This window comes from Balaenoptera physalus, assembly GCF_965194825.1.
Source record: "Balaenoptera physalus genome assembly, chromosome: 15".
NCBI lineage: Eukaryota > Metazoa > Chordata > Mammalia > Artiodactyla > Balaenopteridae > Balaenoptera > Balaenoptera physalus.
In genome coordinates this window covers 55,982,762-56,002,953 of record NC_138894.1, presented here as the reverse complement: position 1 = coordinate 56,002,953, position 20,192 = coordinate 55,982,762, and the positions used below count along the sequence as shown (strand labels likewise).

At 37.1% G+C, this 20,192-nt stretch overlaps 1 protein-coding gene across 21 annotated transcripts in view; it reads right to left on the bottom strand.

Moving 5' to 3' along the window:
* NRXN1 (neurexin 1) overlaps positions 1-20,192 on the bottom strand; it is a 1,120,109-nt gene that overhangs the window by 529,380 nt on the left and 570,537 nt on the right. For all 21 annotated transcript variants that reach the window (XM_082427614.1, XM_082427616.1, XM_082427619.1 and 18 more), the window contains 2 exons: positions 11,132-11,305; positions 5,175-5,294 (listed from right to left, as the gene is read on the bottom strand). In XM_082427614.1, coding sequence (XP_082283740.1) covers positions 5,175-5,294; positions 11,132-11,305 — 294 coding nt within the window. The remainder of the gene's footprint in view (positions 1-5,174; positions 5,295-11,131; positions 11,306-20,192) is intronic.

The following is a 20,192-nucleotide window of genomic DNA, read 5'->3' as shown; positions in this document are numbered from 1 at the left end:
AATATTACTTATGAATTGCTTTCAACAACTTCAGGGCCACCATTTAGAAATGCTTGAATGATTTAAGGTTAATAAGATACATCATACTCACAAGGAGGGTCTGGTTGTGGACATAGCTAATTGCTAAATTTTATCCAGCCATAAATGGCACCAGAAGCAAATCAGTTCACAGCTTAATACTACTGGCAGATCTACATCGGAGAGAAACAATGTTACTTTGATTCAAGTTATTTTTATGTATGTTATGATTCATTTCCAGTAGTTCTGATATTGATGTTCAAATACCGGGTACTGGATTCTCTTTTCAAACAACAAAAGAAGGTGAGAAACAAAGCTGAAGATACTTTAAAATGCCATGGTAACAAGTCACAGTCAAATGTATTTCATCCTTGTTTCAATGAACGATACTAATTCTCATACAAAAGATATGATGGATTCCTATCAGGAAGATTTTCTTTTGGCAAAGTTTAGAATTCTGAAAATAGTCTTTTAATGGCAATGCCCCCACCCTCCTAGCACCAAAATAACAGCACTATGATGTATTAATCCCTTATGGTAACAGACACCATTGAAGCTGAACTGTAATTTGGTACACAACATTTCCACACTAATGTAATGTGACAGTGTTATTATGTGCACTATTTTCCGTATGATCATAGCCATATTCATCTTCCCCAACCTGATATTAAATTAGCTAGTATGGGGCTTCCCTGGTGGTGCAGTGGTTGAGAATCTGCCTGCCAATGCAGGGGACAAGGGTTCGAGCCCTGGTCTGGGAAGATCCCACATACCGCGGAGCAACTAGGCCCGTGAGCCACAACTACTGAGCCTGCGCGCCTGGAGCCTGCGCTCCGCAACGAGAGGCCGCGACGGTGATAGGCCCGTGCACCGCGATGAAGAGTGGCCCCCGCTCGCCGCAACTAGAGAAAGCCCTCGCACAGAAACGAAGACCCAACACACCCAAAAATAAATAAATAAATTAATAAATTAAAAAAAAATTAGCTAGTATGGTTACATTCTATTCTGGACCACAGGGTAGATGCAAAAAAAGGATTATTGTAGCACAATGGTCTGATGACGGTGTGTGTGCGCAAGCATGAACAGGTGATATGTAGATTTAATGCAATGAATATCAACTCTTAACACAGACCTGGCACACAGCATGCACTCAGTAAGTAGTTACATCCAAGAGAAAGTTCACAAATCTAAGTGCTAAGTGCAAAAACAGTTGCTCTAAGATTCCAGAAGAGGGAAAGTAGGCCCAGCTCAGAGGACCAGGGAAGTTTCCATGGGATGAAGCAGTTTGGGTAAAGATTAAAAAATGAAAGTACATTTCTTCAAGCAGATATAGTGAAAGGAATGCATTCTAGGTGGAAGGAGTGCATTCCCCAGGAGGAGAAATTAGCATAAGCAACGGTGAGGAAATTGGGAAAGTGTAACGTTGCTCAGACACCATAAGTTAATTGGCGGTAACACGCCATATTGACAAAGTTCTACAATAGATAAGAATGAAAACGAAAGCTAGGGTCAGACCATGGAGGTTCATGAACTCCAAACTGATGAATTTGGAGAGATTGTTGACCACTGAGGATGTCCTAGAAATCCTTATGCAAGATTCATGCATCTAGTCAACACTGATTTAATGAGTTACTATTATCACCAGTTATATGCAACATAAGGTACAAAACATTGGGCTTATGAACCCCTCCCCCCGCAAAAAGGATTATTGTTCCTGGGAGATAAGACCAAACATAAGTAACTATAAGGTAGAAAGTGATGGCTGATAAAATAGCATAAACAAAGTTCTACAGAGGTCAGAGGAGAGAAAGCATTGTCTCTGGTTAGGAGAATCAGGAAGAGCTTGTGATATTTAAACTAGGGAGAACAGGAAGAAAGAACAAAACTGGTAAGGAGGCATAGGATGGATTGGATGCGGAAGGGATAAGAAGGGGGAAACTCAACCATGATATTGCTACAATGGGCCAGAAAAATTATATTGGGGACCTAAAATATGACACAGATATGGAAGAATTAAGGAGTTATATACACTACACCACCCTACACACACACACACACACACACACACACACACACACACACACACTCAGAGCAATTATTTTTGTCGATGAGTAGGTCATTTAGATGGCAACTTTCCAGGGAAGAAAGGGTTTCACAAACACTTTTCTTTAAAAGTAGCCTTTGGCATCACTTTGCCTAAGTACCTCTTCTTTTTGAAAGATTCCTTTAACTTCATTAATTAGTATGATTTATCCAGGATTACACTTACAAGAGAAAACGTATTCCTATCTTCCCGTTGTTAATTATGTCTTCAGGCTAATATAAATAAAATTTTCTAGTTACTCTAACTCTGTGAAAATTATCAGAGAGATGACTTTTAGAAGGTCTGTAGGGGGCAGGGGTGGGGGTGGGAAGATCTCATTTACAATGTGGTGTGTTCTTTCCCTTTCTTTAAAAAAAAGCTTTGTTTCTATCTTCCTTTTTTTGTTTTCTATGCAGTTGACAGCTGCAACCACAGAGTTTATGTATAAATATCTAAGCGTGGAGAAGAAAATTTCATTAAGAAACAAAATGTCCTAAATGGCTTCATTAAAAAAAAAAAAGTCAACCTCTATGCAGAAAAGGATCTTGTTAAAATCCCAGGAATCACACTAATTTTATTTGCGCAACTTACAGAAAAACAGTGAGATGTAGAGATAAGGTTTGTTTTGATCAATTTAAAAAGTGAAGAAAATGTGGCATGCTACTTTTATTGCCATATCAATTGCATGTCTTCAAGGTAACTGTCACTATTGTACAGTTTGTATCTACAAACTAGAGTTGATATGAAAATAAGATTTGCTTTTAAATACTGATTTGTACGTACATATCCTCACCACCAAAACACCAGTGTACAAGCCAAGAAAACGATTTCCCATTTCCAGAAAACCCACAAACAGATAATGACTTAATCAAAATGCATGTATTCTGAGAGCCCTCCAAAGTAATTTTAATGCTGATTTGTGCTAGAGGCATATCAGGAGACATATTTATTGAATGACAGTTACCTTACTTACAAGAAAATAACAAATAGCCTTATCGTTGTCATCACCACTACTATCACCCAAGAGCAGCATTCAAATGATTTTCTGTAAAAATGATTTGAAGACAGCATGATACTTAAGGTAGGATCTTGATGTTCCTTTAGGAACTGTCTAGAGAAAATTATATTCTTTATACTTAACTGGTATAAGAGGATACACAATCTGACACAACCAAATGACAACTGTTTTGTAAAACATGGAAACTAGACTAAGCACAAAGTTTGGCAGAGAAAGTTCTTTAGCAAAATGAAAACCAGTTTCATGCAGAAAAAAAGCTCTCTCAGCTACATCTGTCAGGATTTTAAAATTGTCATAATAAAATCATAACAAATTATCAGTCTTCTGTTTGTCCTTGAAAATAAGTTGATGTTATTTTCTCTGGGGCAGGAGCAACTGCAGGAAGTTACTATTCTATTTACATATTTACATATCTTTATTAAAAGGATATATAGTTTCTTTGATTTGCTTTTCTTTATGTACATATAAGTATTTATTGACTCTTTACATAAGGTTATTTACACAACTCCAAATGTGGTTTAATGTTTGTAAGAATGATTTGATTTGCAGAAATACAGTGTTTCCAAATGTGTGATGGTTTGAATATGTGTTTGTGGCTTCAAGTTTCTTGTAATTCTTGTAATGGAAGAGCTCACTGGTAGGATGAAGACTAAATATTTCTCCTTCTGTGGTGGTGTGATCTTTACATGTCTCTTTCAAGTACTATTTACTTTGTATTAGTTGCTTGTTCTTCCTATATTCAATATTTTGTATAGGAAACCTGAAGATAGCTAGGAAATTGTACTATATTGCTAGGCTGCAACAACTCAGTTCAATAACACGTTCTGGTTTGACCCCATCTTCAACCTTATGATACACTTATCTACTGACATGAACAGAGTCTCAAATAGATAAAGGTCAAAATGAACAAGCTCTATTCTTTCTTTAAATCCATACTCAAGCTCAGCCTTTGCCTGGAAGCCCAAACCTTCAATCATCTCATCTGCTATCCCACCATCCTAGAGCTTTTTCTTCAATGTTGTAGCATTTACAACGTAAGCATGGACTATATTTTACAACCAGAAGGCTCTGTCAGATATATTTTCTCAAGAGAGTGGAATGCAAAGTTTTGTAGGAAACCCTTGCATTATCATTTTGATGCAGTGTTGTAAAGCAGTATCTATTTGAAAGATAAGAAACAGAACTTCATCCCACATACCAGTTAATATGGTCTCAAAATCCACACTGCTATCACATAAATTAGGCACTCACAAATATTCCATAATATAATGTGAATGTTGTGTTTCTGTCATGCTTATTTTTTTTAATGTAATTTTATTTATTTTTTTGATGTGGACCATTTTTAAAGTCTTCATTGAATTTGTTCAATATCGCTTCTGTTTTATGTTTTGGTTTTTTCTTTTTTTTTTGGCCACAAGGCATGTGGGATCTTAGCTCCCTGACCCACACCCCCTGCACTGGAAGGCGATGTCTTAACCACTGCATTGCCAGGGATGTCCCCTGTCATGTTTATACTGTGAGACTAAAGGGGAAAAAACACAAACACAAACATAAGGGAGCGTAGTTGAAGGACAAAGTTTAAACATACTGTCTTTTAACGTAAAAGGCAGTATGGGCTTGAAAAGATGTAGAGAGAGAAACATAATGAACCTGTCAATTCACTAAAATTCCAGCCCTCAAGATATAATCTTATGAAATGAAATATTACTTAATAGAAAGCAACACGAAGGCTCTTTCAAAAACTAGGGGAGGAGTGTCATATACAGGAAATGAAAAAAAATATTTTCGACAAGGTGACCATTAGCAATTTAAAAAATTCCAACAAAGAGTTGAAGACCAAACAATCACCATCATCACGGATTTTGGCTAATGGCATCCTTGAGTGACACTTTAGTATTTCAAACATGTCCTTTCTGTGGAACCAAATGCTCCTCCCGGTTATGACAGTTTAACTTATTCATGGATAATATAAAGACTCCCAGCTTTAGACCCGGGATATCAAACAATAACTGGAAGCAAAAATGAGCATCAGTCTACACTCAGAGGGGAACTTACGGTCATTGCAGAGTGGCCCGCTGAAGGAGGTCATGCTACAGTCACAGCTGAAGCCGTCCCACTGCTGCAAACACACGCCTTGGTTGGAACATGAGTCCTCCTGGCAGGTTGTGCTGGGCCCTGAAAACAATCCAAAAGCAACTTGGGTTCTTTAAAAAAATCTAAAAGTGTTTCACACATGAGCTAGGTCACATTTAGTAGTTGCCAACACCTCAAATTACATGACCAAACTAGTTTGGAAAGTTCTAGTTTACACACCTGAATTAGGAACAGAGAAGCTGTAATATAAAGGTTTCTCAAGTTTCAAATACAGGACAAAATACATTATAATAGTAAACTAGACCAGCAAATAGTAAAAGCAAGCACATAGCTTCTCGTATGATCATGGTAGCAGGTGATGTCATTCCATCATCAATAATTCTCTCTCACTGTTTGGATTTTAGAAAAACGCATGGATCTCCTTAACTTCTGACCAATGGGTAGAGACACCATGAGAGATGGAGATTATAACTTCATGAAACTGAGATACAGATTAGCAAAAAAAACAAAAAACAAAAAAAACCAAAAAAAAAAACCACTGAAGAGAGTTATACAAAAATGCCCTATAAGTTTCTAGAAGTTTTCCTGCACAAACTATGAATAAAGTTATGATTTCTGGGTGTTTTGGATAGGTATGTTGGCAAGTATCAATCCACATGCTTTAACAATTTCATGCAATTAACCAAACATAAAACTAAAAACTCTGTATAAATGACATGCCCCCATGTAACATACAAGTAAAAAGAATGCTAGTCTATTTCTAAAGAATCATAACTAGAACACTGAAAAACAAAGAACTAAAAAAAGGATGATCAAAGCACTAAAGGTAATCACTATACAAACATATTCAAGACTGAAAGCCTTTATGCAAACTATGCTACAAAATAAGGCTTCTTGCACAACATTCAAGAAGGGGAAAAATGAAAACTTCACCCAAATAACAGTTACTGCAAAAATGTAAAAAATGTTATTTTGAGGTTTCCACTGTGTATTACGGGGTTTCAGTCTTGTTTTATACACACAGGGCTATCTACCTTGCAAGTCAGCTTTCATCAATGCAACTTTGTCAGCAAAATAAAAAAAAAAAAAGCAAAATATATTAAATGTTAGTAAGCAATACTGAAATGGGGCAAACATAGAAGAACGTTCAGATTCAAAAAAGCATGCTGCTGTAAAGGGGGAGAGAAATGCTATGTAGAGCAAACAAATTAATAATTAACAGCCACAAATCTTAAGAGAAGCCAAAAGTAAGAAAGCGATAATTGATTAGAATTTCACTCTATATGTATTTATATAATGGTTAACTGAGCCAGTGACACAAAGTGACTGCATTGCTTAGTTGAAGCATGCAGCCCCATTTGTCACGGGCAGATACAGTGTAGACGATGGTCATTAGTGGACCAATTATCCCTTTCTATTTTTTTCCCTCTAGGTCTTTTATCTTGCTATTGTAGTTGAGGCTTAAAACTGTAATGCCAGCCATTCTCTGCCAACAGTTGGACCTTACAGTGACACCAAACTATCAAAATGTATACACCATTTGGTAGATGAAAGAAAAAGTGAAGGATGGAAGAAACAAATTGCAATATAATTCCCCATAAAGAAAATTCCTTTACAAGATTGCAACGTGGAGTATTTATCTTTGCTTTCACCAGACTGGGTATAGGTTTCTTACAAATCTCGGAGTTACATCTATATTTTCTCTTCCTCTATAACTGTCTTCAACTCTTAAATACTGCCCTGTGAATATTTATTACAGTAGAACTTCACTAATAAGGGTTATCTTAGGGAAGCGTGGGAAGGGAACACCATCTACCTCAATACCTTTAGAGTATAAACTGAAGATATTTTCTAGTAAACACAATCTTAGGCTTTATGAAAATACACAAATAGACACCAGACTAATTAGATGCCATTAACACTGAGAGCCTTTGAGGTAACTGCTCTAGTGAATACATGAGAATTATCTGTAATTAGATTTTGTACAAATTGATGTTTCTATAAACATCAATTTTAAACATCCGCCTTACCACCATATTTTTATTAGAAATTTCTTAGTCACGGTATTCTTCATAAGACGTTACTGAATGTAGCCTAAACATTCAATATGAATTTTTACAAATTCAGAAATCATAATAATGTAACTACTAATTATATAATAATAATAATAGTAATAATAATAATCAGTATAGTAAATAATAACAAAAATAATAGTCGTTTTTAATAATAATAAAAATCTCCCAGGCCTGGGAGACCTGAATGGATATAATAGTTTTTCTCACCTATGGCATCAAAGAACTAAGAGCCACTAAATTGCTCAGTTTTTGTTTTTCTTCCAATCTGTGAGAGGTAAGTGGTCCAACGATCTTTATTCCATGGCATTAAAGACCGAAAATAATTAATATTTGTTTAAAAAAAAAAAAAACTCGAAGCAATATTCCTTAGCACAGTCCTTCCTCTGGTACAAGCCCAGCCTGGGTCAGGGGCTGTGTTATCAAAGGATACTATTCCCCTGACTCGCCCAGCAGAAGGAAAGATCAGGAGCAAGAACTGATGAAGAGCCACGTTTTCGTTTTTCTTTTTTGCAAAAATTATCAGAAACACAATTGCAAAATAATGCTAAGCTCTAAAAATGGTAAAATTGCAATTCTAAAAAATAACCTGCCTGCCCATATTGTAGAGCAGTCACTCAGAGTGGCTGCCAAGCCTTTATGTGAGCACCAAGACATGCTTTATTATGTTTTTCATTATCACAACAGTCTTTACATATTCAGGTATTACAAGTGAATGCATGCCTATGCCTGACAAGTCACATTTTTCAAAGTACTCACCTTCTTGAAAAATATTTAAACATTGACAGTCATTTGCACAAGACAAAACCCTGAATTTATTTTTCATTTTAGTTATATAAATGTCCTTTTTATTTTATCACTGAATAAAATTGGGAGCAAGCCACAAGGATATTTGTATTAAATGGTTAAAAATCAGGATATGTTTGAAAAGGAAAGGAAAGTGAAGGTAAAACTACAATGTCTGGAAACCAAAGAAACAATAGAGGAAAGTGCTTAGATGCCTGGGACTTCAAGTAAGGCAAAATTGGGTTCAAAGCTTCCATCATCCACTTAACGTGCTGTGTGACCTTAGGAAGGTCACCTTACATCTCTAAGGCTCAATTTACTCTTCTAAAAAAAAAAAAAAACAGTAATACCTAATTGATAGAGTTTTGGGAAATGAAATTGCATATGTAAACTTACTGCTACCAGTGCTTAATCGATGGTAGCTTTAATAGTGAAGTATTTCTGTAGCTTATAATGCAATTCCAGTGCTGAATGTTATGAGTCTATGCAAGTGCCTAAATTAAAAATTGTTTCACTGACTTCATGTATGGAAGTTATCTTGACTCAGTATTGAGCTTAACTGAGCCTGATTATTGGTGGATTGTCAGTCTCTGTTTTCTCTTAAGTAAGCAGGTCAATGCCTTTCCAGGTAGTAATTTTCAAAGTCTGGTGTCAGACCAAAAGCATCAGCATCATTTAGGAACTTGCTAGAAATGTAAATTCTAGAGCCCCATCCTAGATCTAATGAATCAGAAACCTTGGGGGTGGTGTCAAGTAACATGGGTTTTAACAATTCTCCAGGTGATTCCAATACTTGCTCAAGTTGAGAAATATTAATGTAAAGGGAAAAGGACAAGGTAAGTTCCCTCTGCTAGCTAATGTGTTGTGTAAATAAAATCAGCTATTACTCACTGAAATAAGTTAGAAATGAAAGGCCGCAAGTGATTATTGAGAGAAGGCCAATGACTTTTTACATGAAAGAACTTTAGAGATTTGTGGGTCTTGGGTAGAAATGGTGGAAAATCTTGACAAGATATCACTTAGTGATGTCAAATTTATACTATTTCTATTAATACGGAAGTTAAGTGATTCCAATGTGATTTGAACTCAAAATCCCATGAGAACAATCTTTAGAGAAATAATTTATTGAGTATCTAGAAGTTTACCACCAATCCTAAAAATATGTGTATCTTATCAATTACACCTCTGATGGGTACATCTGAGATTATTCCTAGGAACCACAGAGGACAGAAATAATCATAAATTAAAAATTGTTAACCTTGATGTTGGAATGAAAAAATCAGGGAAGTGTCAAGGCAGAAAGGCAGGAGCATGGTAACATTCTAAAAATAAAGGAAAAGGGAGTAAAAGAGGGTGAGAATTATTAAAGCTCAGATATTAAAGCAAACTAGATAAGGTAAGGAAGGAGTCAATGTCATAATCTACTGAATGATTTCAGATGTTCAAACCATAGTTTAAAATTACCCAAGAAGATGTACAATCACCTCAACCAAATTGCTTATTAGATTATGATGGAAAATAACACCAAATTTTATTTCTGTAAATACACTTTCTCAGTACATTTCTTATTAGTTTTCCCTTCCACTCACCCACTCACATTATGTGCCAGTGGTGGGAGGTCATGTGTGTGGGTTTGGTTTTCTATCTTATAAGTGTTTAGCTGTGAATGTGTCTGTCTGCTCCCACCATTTCTTGTAGGTGAGAATTTACCGAGCAACTTGTAGAAAGGTCTATTTTTGAAAAATGTTTTCAGGAGAGTTTCTAGTGCCTTTAAAAAAAAACAAAAAAAACCCCATATATTCTCACTTATTAGATCACCTCCAAAAATCAAAGTTATGTCCCACATTTCTGTCTCCATCCACTAGAGAGAATTTATTCACTTAACAATTTTGTTTCCTTTGCTAAATTGGTAAAAGGAGAAAACACATAGTTTCCCTTCCTTTTACAAAAGGGCATTTATACCAAAATTTGAAACAAAGTAAATAAATACAGTAAAACATTAAAAATGAACTCAACAAAGATTTCCATTAAATAATCTTATCCTCTGGCGTGATTAAAACACAATTTGAATTTCACCTGACTTTTCAGGGAAATATATGTTGCAGAGAGAAAAAAATGTATTTCCAAATAAAAAATTTATATGTACTTAGGTAATTGCTAAATCTAATAGCATTATTTTGGCTGAGAAGACATGATTCATAATCTCCTGGGAGACAGGAATTCACATCTTTCTTCACTTCTCCCATATGAAATTTCCTTATGAATCTAAAATTTTCAAAATGGCCCAAACTGTATTCAACATTAAAAGAGAAGCAGCAACACATTCAGAGCTACAAAATTCAGGATAATGTGATTAAATTGCATTTATGGAGGGAGAATTGGCTCAAATAACCTGAGGTGTTGAAGTGAAAATTATCTAAAATGAAAGTAGCAATCAAAAAGTACTCCTACAGATCTTAGTCTGATAGAGAACACAAAAGAACAGAAAGATACTTCAGCACATTTCTGAAGTATGGAATATTAGCTTTGGGTAATAGAAGAAACCAATTTTTGCTAAAACAAACTGATAATATATGGGAGATACTCTTGCTGCCAGGTAGAAACAAACCAAACCGTGATTTGAGAATGGGTATCTGAATGTTATTCTCTTGTTGTATCCTATTGAATGTAGATTTCAAAAAGCAGGCTCAAGTTGATTAACATTTGCTGGAGTAAATATGTTTTTCTAGTCCAAGTGGAGTATCTATTTAATGCTATAAAGAAAGCAGTGCAGAAGTGATTAGCATACTAACTAGGTGAACTATAGAATGCAAAGAAGCAGAAAATAACAAGATCCATAGCTCCCATTTTATATCAGGCATTAGTCTAGGTTTGTAAACAGTCCAGAAAATTTAAGATTTATGGGATGAAAAGTTAAAAACATGAATAAGGACTTTTAAGCCGTAACTGGGGATTTGGCCAATTGTCAGAAATGAAAATTTTGCCTGCCAGAGAATTACGCTGTTCTCATTTATAGGTGGAATTAGAATTATTTTGAGTGCGATAACAAAGATCTAGTACCTTCACATCCTCTCTCAATCTGTCCATTGCAGAAAAGAGCATCTGAGATGAGGTCCGGAAGCCGTCCATTTAGATCAACTGATGCCAGGCAGCCTTGAAAGCCCTCCTTGGCATGGACGAGTTTCGGCAAGGATTTGTATGTTTCCTTGGCCACTCCTCCTATATACAAGTCACCTGTGGGAAGACAAAAATTTTGGTCACAAAAGTAACTTAACATTGACTTTAAACAACAGTAGAACACACAAAAAATAGAGAGGTTTATTTTTCATTAATTTTAAAAAGTAAATTTATAACTAGATATTTTCTTAAAAGTGCAAAACAATAGAGGTGTTTGAATAATACATCAGCACTAGAAGAAATTTCTAGAAGCTATTTCCACAGAGCACTTGAGTTAGATACAGTGTGGCCAAATGGAAGGAACATGGACCATGAAGTGGTCCCTGAATTATTGGGTTGGCCAAAAAGTTCGTTCAGGTTTTTCCATAAGATGTTATGGAAAAACCCAAAAGAACTTTTTGGCCAACCCAATAAAATCCAAGTCAAGTTATTTACCGACTCTATGGCTTTGAGCATTTTTTTTTTTTAGTTTCTCTGATCATTAGTAACCTCATTTCTAAAATGGGAACAAGAAAGCCTATCCCATAGGGTTGTGTGAGGATTAAATGAGATAAAATAATGGAAAGAATCTATCAGAATGAAAATATGTAGTAGATGTTAGCAGGTGTTATTATTATCAAATCTACATTCTGCTTAGAGAATTCTAGGCCTTTCTGTTAACTAGAAGCTCAATAAATTCTAAATGTCTAATGTCTAAAATTGCCTTCTCTAGTATGCTTGAAACTATTATCCTTGCTTGCACCTAACTTATTCACTAACTCACTCCCATAGTAGACTATATATACCTGAATATTCCATTCCTTTTCAAGTATTTCATTTTTTAGGTAAAGGCATACCACTTTGAATTCTTTTTGCTGTTCTGGGATCTACTGACAAGTTGTCAATTAATTTTTCCCAATTTTATTACAGTTTTTAGTGGGACACTTTGCTCTGCTTGTCACCTTCATGTCTCTAGGTTTAAGATTTCCCAACTTTATGGACTACTACTTAAAAAAAGAGATTGCAATCCAAGTTTGATTCTGTTTCTTTTCTATTAAAGATTATTCACCATATCTGTATAGCACTGAGTAGATGTAATTAACTGACTCTAGTAAACAATCAACGCAGAATATAAGGAGGGTGACCCCAAATTTCCATAATATACTACTCCTGTTTACAAGTCCTGGTAACATATTCTATGCAGCTACTTACTTCTCTGACTTTGCATTGTCATTTGGATTTTCACTCTCACGTTAACCATTTTATTTAACTTTCATGCTACCGGATACCTTCTCCCACTGTAACACAAAACTCCTATATTCCTAATGTTCTCTGGGCCCCTTTGTATTGTTTTCATGGGACTTGAGAGGAAGGAGAACTGATACACATGCTGATGCTCACACTGTTTGTTAAGTCATGAGTAATAAAGTGCTTGGTGTCTGACCCAGAAAGCTTGTGTCTTCTGCCACCATCCATAAAACAATAATAAGCTAATATGGTAAGTAGGGTAAAAATCAAGCAACACACAGAACACTCCTGATTGTACTGATGGGAAAACTGAGCTTGCTTAAAGTCATTTAGCCATAAAAACTGAGAACTTAGGTCCCTGACCTACTAACTAAAGGTCTAAGTATTACACTAGGATGCCACTGATTCTGCATAATTTGTACTGAAGGTACTGGATATGCTTACTTCCCTCACCTCTTAAATAAAAGGAAACATCTATTGACTATCAACCATCCTTCTTAATATTAAAGGAAAGCATGCTTTTGATCTGAAATAGGATACTATTTTTGAAACATTTGATTTTTCCCTTCCATATTTCCTTTCTCTCCTTAGTCTTTTCTCTCACTTAAATTTCAAGTGATTGTGTTTTATTTGCCTCAGAGACCAAAGATATAAAATTATCTTTATGTATTTGATCCTTAAAATTCAAGACTCTTAGAGGAGTGAAATAGACAGAATATACAGGCAATTACATGAGAAGAGTAAAGCTTTCCTGCCCCTCATGTGGGCAAGCAGGAGACAAAGCTGGAGGAGAAGAAGTGTGAATATAGTCATTGCCAAATAGAGGACATAGTGATCTGACTTGAGGCCTGAGCCCTGGTGGATGCCAAAACCTCATGTAGGTTGAGGAAAGTAATACCGATCTGTGTGCATTTCCTCAAGAGAACCCAGAGGCAGCAGTGATATCCTTAAGAAGAAATAGATGCATAGTAGATTCAGACATGCTGGGAGCTTTCTTAGCCTGACAGAGCTTTTCATATCCCATTGTGGTGTGGCAGCAACAGAACAATTCCCAGAGTGGAACAGGAGCAAGCAGAAAAAGGGTGGCCTGAGGAGGTCATGCACACAAGAAAGAAGATGCTGGGTAGCAATTCAGTGGGCACCTAAGCAATTAATATAGAATATTTGAGACCAACTCCTGTGCAATCTCTCTACCTCCCCAGGTACTGGTACAATGGAAGTCCCCCACCCCCAAATCATCTAGACATAATCCCAAGGAAATAAGGGAACTGAAATTGCCTGAGATTACATTTTCACTAACTCAAAGAATCAGAGCTCAAAACAGAAACCAAGGTGAGTTATAGAAAAATAGAGAAAGGGACCTTTCTTGCTCATCTGAGATTGTGGGCTGAACTTTATACTATTACATATCAAATATCAATGCAAGGAAGTGCTCCCTACATTCATTTGCTGAACTAAATTTGTTAGGAAATTTCAGCTCTCCTCTGGGCCTAATGAATGTAGTATTAGAGAACAGTGGGAGTTGAATGAATAATTCTTGTCACTGCTTCGGGTTTTTCAGATGCAGAACTTAGTACTCAAAGTTATGTATGGGATGCTATATATTTGACAACCAATCTTCCTCTTTCTAACTGTAACCTCCTGGAGGATAGAGATTGTGTCTTTGTCTTAGATTCTCCCACGGTGCCTAGTACTGGGCTACAAGCACAGTGGGCAATCAATAAATATTGTCAGTCAACTGATGGATTGAAGTCACAGTAGATAAGGATCAGAAAAGAAAGAAGAATGGTAAGGCAACACATGGGGAGAGAGCTAATCCTAAAATGCACTTACTTCCTTTCCCCACTTCCTGCTACTTCCTACTTTTTTTCCTATCAGCACACTTACTTGCCCAAATAAGTTTTTAAAGCTTATTGAGGAGAAGTAGTAATCTTTCCCTTGTGTTGTTAAAGAGCAGAAAATATTGATTCAAGCTGTGCAGGATGTAAGCCTCAGACGTACCAAGGTGGATGAGTTTGGCTTTACAAGCAGGGGACTCATTCTCATTTTCATTACTGAAGTTGCACTTAGCAACCACCACTTAATACGGTGTTTATAAACTCTTCATATAGCAGAGAGTGGTCTTAAGTCTCCCACAGGATTGCCATAGGAAGAGAACAAAGGAAACCTTTAAGTGGCCTGAGCCCTGTGTAACATTAGCGCTTCATCAAAGATGCACCTTCTCCTTTTGATCCTTGGGGTGATGGAAGGAAAATGACCCATTAGCACTAATGGGATCTTGCAGGCAAAATCCCGTGCATGGCAAGGAAGCTAGGCTTTTTAATGACCCAGTGTATGAACGAGAGCCAGGATGGACAACCAGTAAGAGTCAGTTTCCTATGGACTTGAGGCCATGCTGTTACCCTTCCTTCAAGCTATGAGTGGTTGATTTTTATTCATATTATTTAAGTAGGCCAGGTATGCAACTGACAAGGAAATGATGGAGCTGCGGCAGAAGAAGGTGCAAAGAACATGCACAGAGCCAGATAATCTCAAACATTTGGAGAGTGGACTTTAAAAGAAAATATCAAGAAACCCTTATCTTTGTCACTAGTGTGGCGTGTGTGTGTGTGTGTGTGTGTAACGGCCCCCCTCTCAAGAATGTCATCTGTGGAATGATCTGAGATGATATCACAAGTATCCATTCCCAAGTAGTTGGGCAGTAATGAGTAGGGAATAGCGCACAAGCTTTTTAGTTACACCTGGCTACAAACACCTGGTTCTGATTGCCATTTACTGATTGCCTCAGTGTAGGCACATTAAGTTACGTAACTTCAAGAGTCAGATTCTTCATCTGTGAAATGGGTTAATAATGCCTACCCTGTAAGGCTGTGAGAATTACAGAGAATGTATGTAAGAATTGGGCACAGCGTGTGGTCAGCACGTGATTGCTACTGGTGTGGCAGTGTTGGTGTGTGTGGTAAGGAGTATCCATCAACAGTGTGCCTCATTCTGTGTTGACTGCACTGAGAGATACAGAAGAATGAGAAGTACAGGTTGTCCCCGTGTTTCTAGTATAATTAGAGTGACAAGATGTCAAATGTACAAGTCTTATTTTCTTTGACTTAGTTTAGACGCATTTGTGTGCTTGAAGTGTGCCCTGCACTATACAATAAGCAGCTCGAGAGGTTTCTTTGACATACTCAGTTTGAATCCCAGCAGCATTGAACCTGGTAACATAAATGGGACAATCGCTTGATAAATATCTTCTATTTTGATATAAACAGACTGAGACACAAGAATTCTGTGAAGCCCAAGGGACAGGTGGTAAGGTTCAGGCTAAATGCGCCTTATAAAATCAGAGAAATAAAAGGATTTTCTGGACATCAGCTGTAAGCTGGAGTATCATGAATGAGTTTAGACCAAAAGAAAGTAGAAGTTGCTTCCATGTCCTGGCTATTGTAAATAGAGCTGCAATGAACATTTTGGTACATGACTCTTTTTGAATTATGGTTTTATGGGGAGGGTGGGAGGGAGGGAGATGCAGGAGGGAGGAGATATGGGAACGTGTGTATATGTGTAGCTGATTCACTTTGTTATAAAGCAGAAACTAACACACCATTGTGAAGCAATTATACTTCAATAAAGATGTTTAAAAAAAAAAAAAAAAGAAAGTAGAGGATACATTACTTTGTAATGACATAAATGAAGGTGCCAAACATGGGGAACAGCACAAATATACCAAAAAGACAAAATTAATACAGCATTCAAAAAAGAGCACAAAAGGCCAGAATGGGCTGGAAAAGAAGAATTTTCAAAGGGTCCATGGTAAATAATGTTGGATAAAAAAAGTCAAAGGAGAGCCTTGAGTAACATGATTAAACTTGTGACTACTGTTTTTATTTTTATTTTTTAAAGGCAATGAGAAGTCCAAAAATATAAGCCATGCAGGCTAGGAGATGAGGGGATTTGAAACAGCAATAATTTGGAGAGAAGAGATGAAACTGCATTTAACACTAAACATGTGTAATTTGCGTAGGGGTGTCCTACAGGGATGATATGAACGCGGGGCTTAGGGACGCTGGGGCTGGAAGGCCTGGCTTGGGAGCCGTCAACCAAAAGCAGAAAAATGAAGTGGTGTAGGAGGTGTTCTCTTCTCTTAAGACAGGGGGCGTAAGGCAGTTAGAGCAAGGACCCTGAGCTCTACAGCAGCAGAATGCCAGCGTCAAGGTATAATTAGTTCTTTTTTTTTTTTTTTTTTTATAATTAGTTCTTTGACTCAGCTTCCCTGTTTATTCATATGTATTTTTTAGTGCCTCTTAGACATCTCAGTTTCATTTTAATTAAAAAGAGCATACCTAAAAAGGACAACTGCTTTGTGGATTTGGAGAGCTAAAACTCTAGGGAAACTTAAGGAGGCTCCCACAATCTTGAGGCTCCCACAATTGAGGCTCCCACAATTCAAATAAGTGGCATTTGAAAAAAAAAAAAAAAAAAAAGCTGGAGCAATACACACTGTCTTACTTTCCTACTGGCCAGGCTGGAGAAGGTACAATTCTGGAGGCTTTGCTGAGAGGATTTGACTTTGGACAGCAAATTGGGAGACTACGCTAACTTTCCTCTCAGTTCTTGTTGTGACTGGCTAGTAGAAAAAGTACAATCAGGCTGGGCTAGTTTCTCAGAGTTATTCTGCGGGAAAGATGCCCTTCCTTACATCAGAGAACAATCAAACTCTGCCCCCCGCCTCGATTTGTATCTTTATCTTTAATTTTAATCTTTTGTCACACATTCACAAATGAACATCGGCAGGTTAGATCTTGACCATATAAGTTAATGCAGGCTTTCTTTGGGAGACAAATTAAATGTAAACCTCTTATTATAACAGGTGTGCCCTGTTAGATAGAAGAAAAAAAATCATCTCTAGTCCCTGGAGAACAAACACAAACTTATTTACTTGATGTCTTTTCTGGGTTGAAAGCCAACGTTACTATTTCCTGTGATTGCTTAAATAAATGATGTTAAATTACTAGAAGCTAAAGCATGGGAAATCGTTAATATTTCTCTAACACATTTGAACCTAAGAGTAGATAAATGAATACTTTCATAACAATGAACAGTTTGGATTGATCAACAAACACTATCCGAAAACACGGCTAAGTTCAGGGCACACCAAATAGTCATTATTGAAGCCAAAGTTGGCAATTCAAGTGGATGTTTTGCTCTGAAACACTAGATCTATGTCCTTCATAGATCTCTATGAAAAATCAGGTTAATTTTAGAAATCCAGTGGTCATCAGTTTGATTTATTAGATATTGTTTAAATTCTCTACACTTTAGTCTTCCTTGGTGCATAAAGGGTTTAATCCTAGAATAACCTGTTTTTACTTCTAGGAAATACCTGTAAATCCTTATCTTTAGGCCTATCCTGGTTTTCTAAGTTCAGCCTAAAAACAAACCATCATCTTTCCTCCCTCCCCGCACTGGGAAATTACTTCTAGACTTCCCTGTTTTATAGCAATCACATTTCTAGTCTCCCTGTTACCCAAACTGAAATTAATTTCAAAATCATTTTTTAACTCCATTCTATTTCTTATACCTTACATTCAAATTATTGCTGAGAACTTTGCTGTGGATGACTCAACTTGGCCAATACTTCTGACATCTGTGCCTCCATTTTCCTTTCCTTTTCCAGTTCTTATCTTCTTTTCCCCACGTACACCTTTTATGCAGTAACCCATGACCTGGTGTCCCTGCCTCTATCCATCCTCCTAATTAATACCATATCCATCGTCCCCATAGTGTGTTCTGATTTCTTTAATACACACCGCTGGTTTCTAAATAAAGTGTGAGGCTCAGCATGGTCAAGATTTTGAGATATCCTCCCTCAGTAACTTTTTCTAAACTTTGAACAATGTCTCCCCAACAATTTTTGCCAGGGAGAGAATTAGGCTAACATCAATTGTCTACCTATATTTTAATCTTTAGTCAGACTGTATTTTTCACCATTTCTCCAATACTGCACATTCATGCGGTTCCATCACTCTTCGCAGTACATTACTTCCATCATGAGTGTCTTTCCCCTTCCAATGTTCCATTTCAAAGCCTGATGCAATTTCGGGGTCTCAACACAAATTCCACCTTGTTAATGTGTTTTCTCAGTCATAGACAAGTATGATCTTTGAATCCCCGTAACATTTTGAACCTCTTTTCTGACAATTACCATTTCCTTCCCAGTTCTCTGTGTGGATATCTTACCTTCCCATTATTTTATAAATTCCTTGAAGAAAGCATCATAAGTGAAGCACCTTTTTAGTCTCACTTTTACTTAGCACTCACTAATTATTTGTTGACTCATTGAATGAATGGATGAATTAGCAGTTTTCATTCAATAAATAATCATTTGAACAATAAGGACATAGTGAAGGTTCTCTGGTTCCCTCCACCTGAGAAATAATGAAGTTAATTGTGGGGAATTTTTCTTCTACTGACCCCTTTCTTGAAGCCACCCAGCTCATTAACAGGGTTCAATGCAGTGACATTTTTTTCCATTCTGACAGTGTAATTCAGGAACAATTTTAACCAACATGTGTTGAATTCATTTGCAGAGAGAGGCAGACAAAGATAGAGGTACAGAAATAGTTTAGGGTATCAATGTGTGGTGATGAGAACCTATTCATGAGTCTCTTCAGCAGTTAAAATAAATGCCAAAATCTTTGTGGGAAATTAAATTTCAGCCTATCCTGTACCTCTACCTCATTCTATCTCTGGCCATTCTGTCATTCTCTGTGTTGCCCCATATACAAATATGACCTAACTCATGGGGCCTCCCTAGGCACATTCCCCACTATGGACACTTTACACTATTTCTCCAGATGCTTCTACTTTGTTACACTGTTATCATTCCAGAGAAGTGGGCATTTATTGTTTGTGGCCATAGAACAGAGCCAAGCTAACTGCGTGGACCCCTGATGCTTCGCCCTGGTACATCTGTTAATCCCTATGTGCACTTCCTGTGGCTTTGCAGATGTCTCTCTCCATCTAGCCTGTGGACTGCCACTCCAGGATTGCTGGGATTAGATTCCCTCTGGTCTCCTGCTACTATCTCTCAGGTCCTTGCAGCCACAGGTATCCCTGATTCCACAGCAGGCTCCCCTATCCAACAGTTTGTATATTGTTTTCACTACAAAGGCACTGAATTTCACAAAAATCACTGAGACAACTGAATTTACATGTACAGAGCCTGGACCGAGTGAGAGAGAGCCTCCTCACCGCTTTCAGTCCTTCATGATCAGTGCGAGCTTTGCCATGGTCAAAACCAGAAAAGACAGCTCTGACTTTATCATTATAACAATAACTGACATTGGTGTAGTGCCCTAAACTTTACTGAGCACTTGCACATAGGTATTGTCATTTGGTTTTCACCCGATGAGCTACAGAAAGAATAAAGGTTATCATGGACACGTGTCCCAGACAAAGACACTACGGTTCAGTGCTACAACACCAGAAAAATGGCAGGGTCCGATTCCAAGCCCAGGTCTCCTGAATCTATGATAATTTTCACTTAATCTGCACTGGTTTACACACTGTATAATCCAGGTGGTGAGTGGCCAATTTGTACAGCTCCACTGCTACAAAATACAGGAATGTTTTGGAGTAACTTGGCCAGCGGAGAAAAGTAATGGTAATAAATGTTCACAGAGTCCAAGCCAAATAACACAGATTCCCAGGATGATGCGGG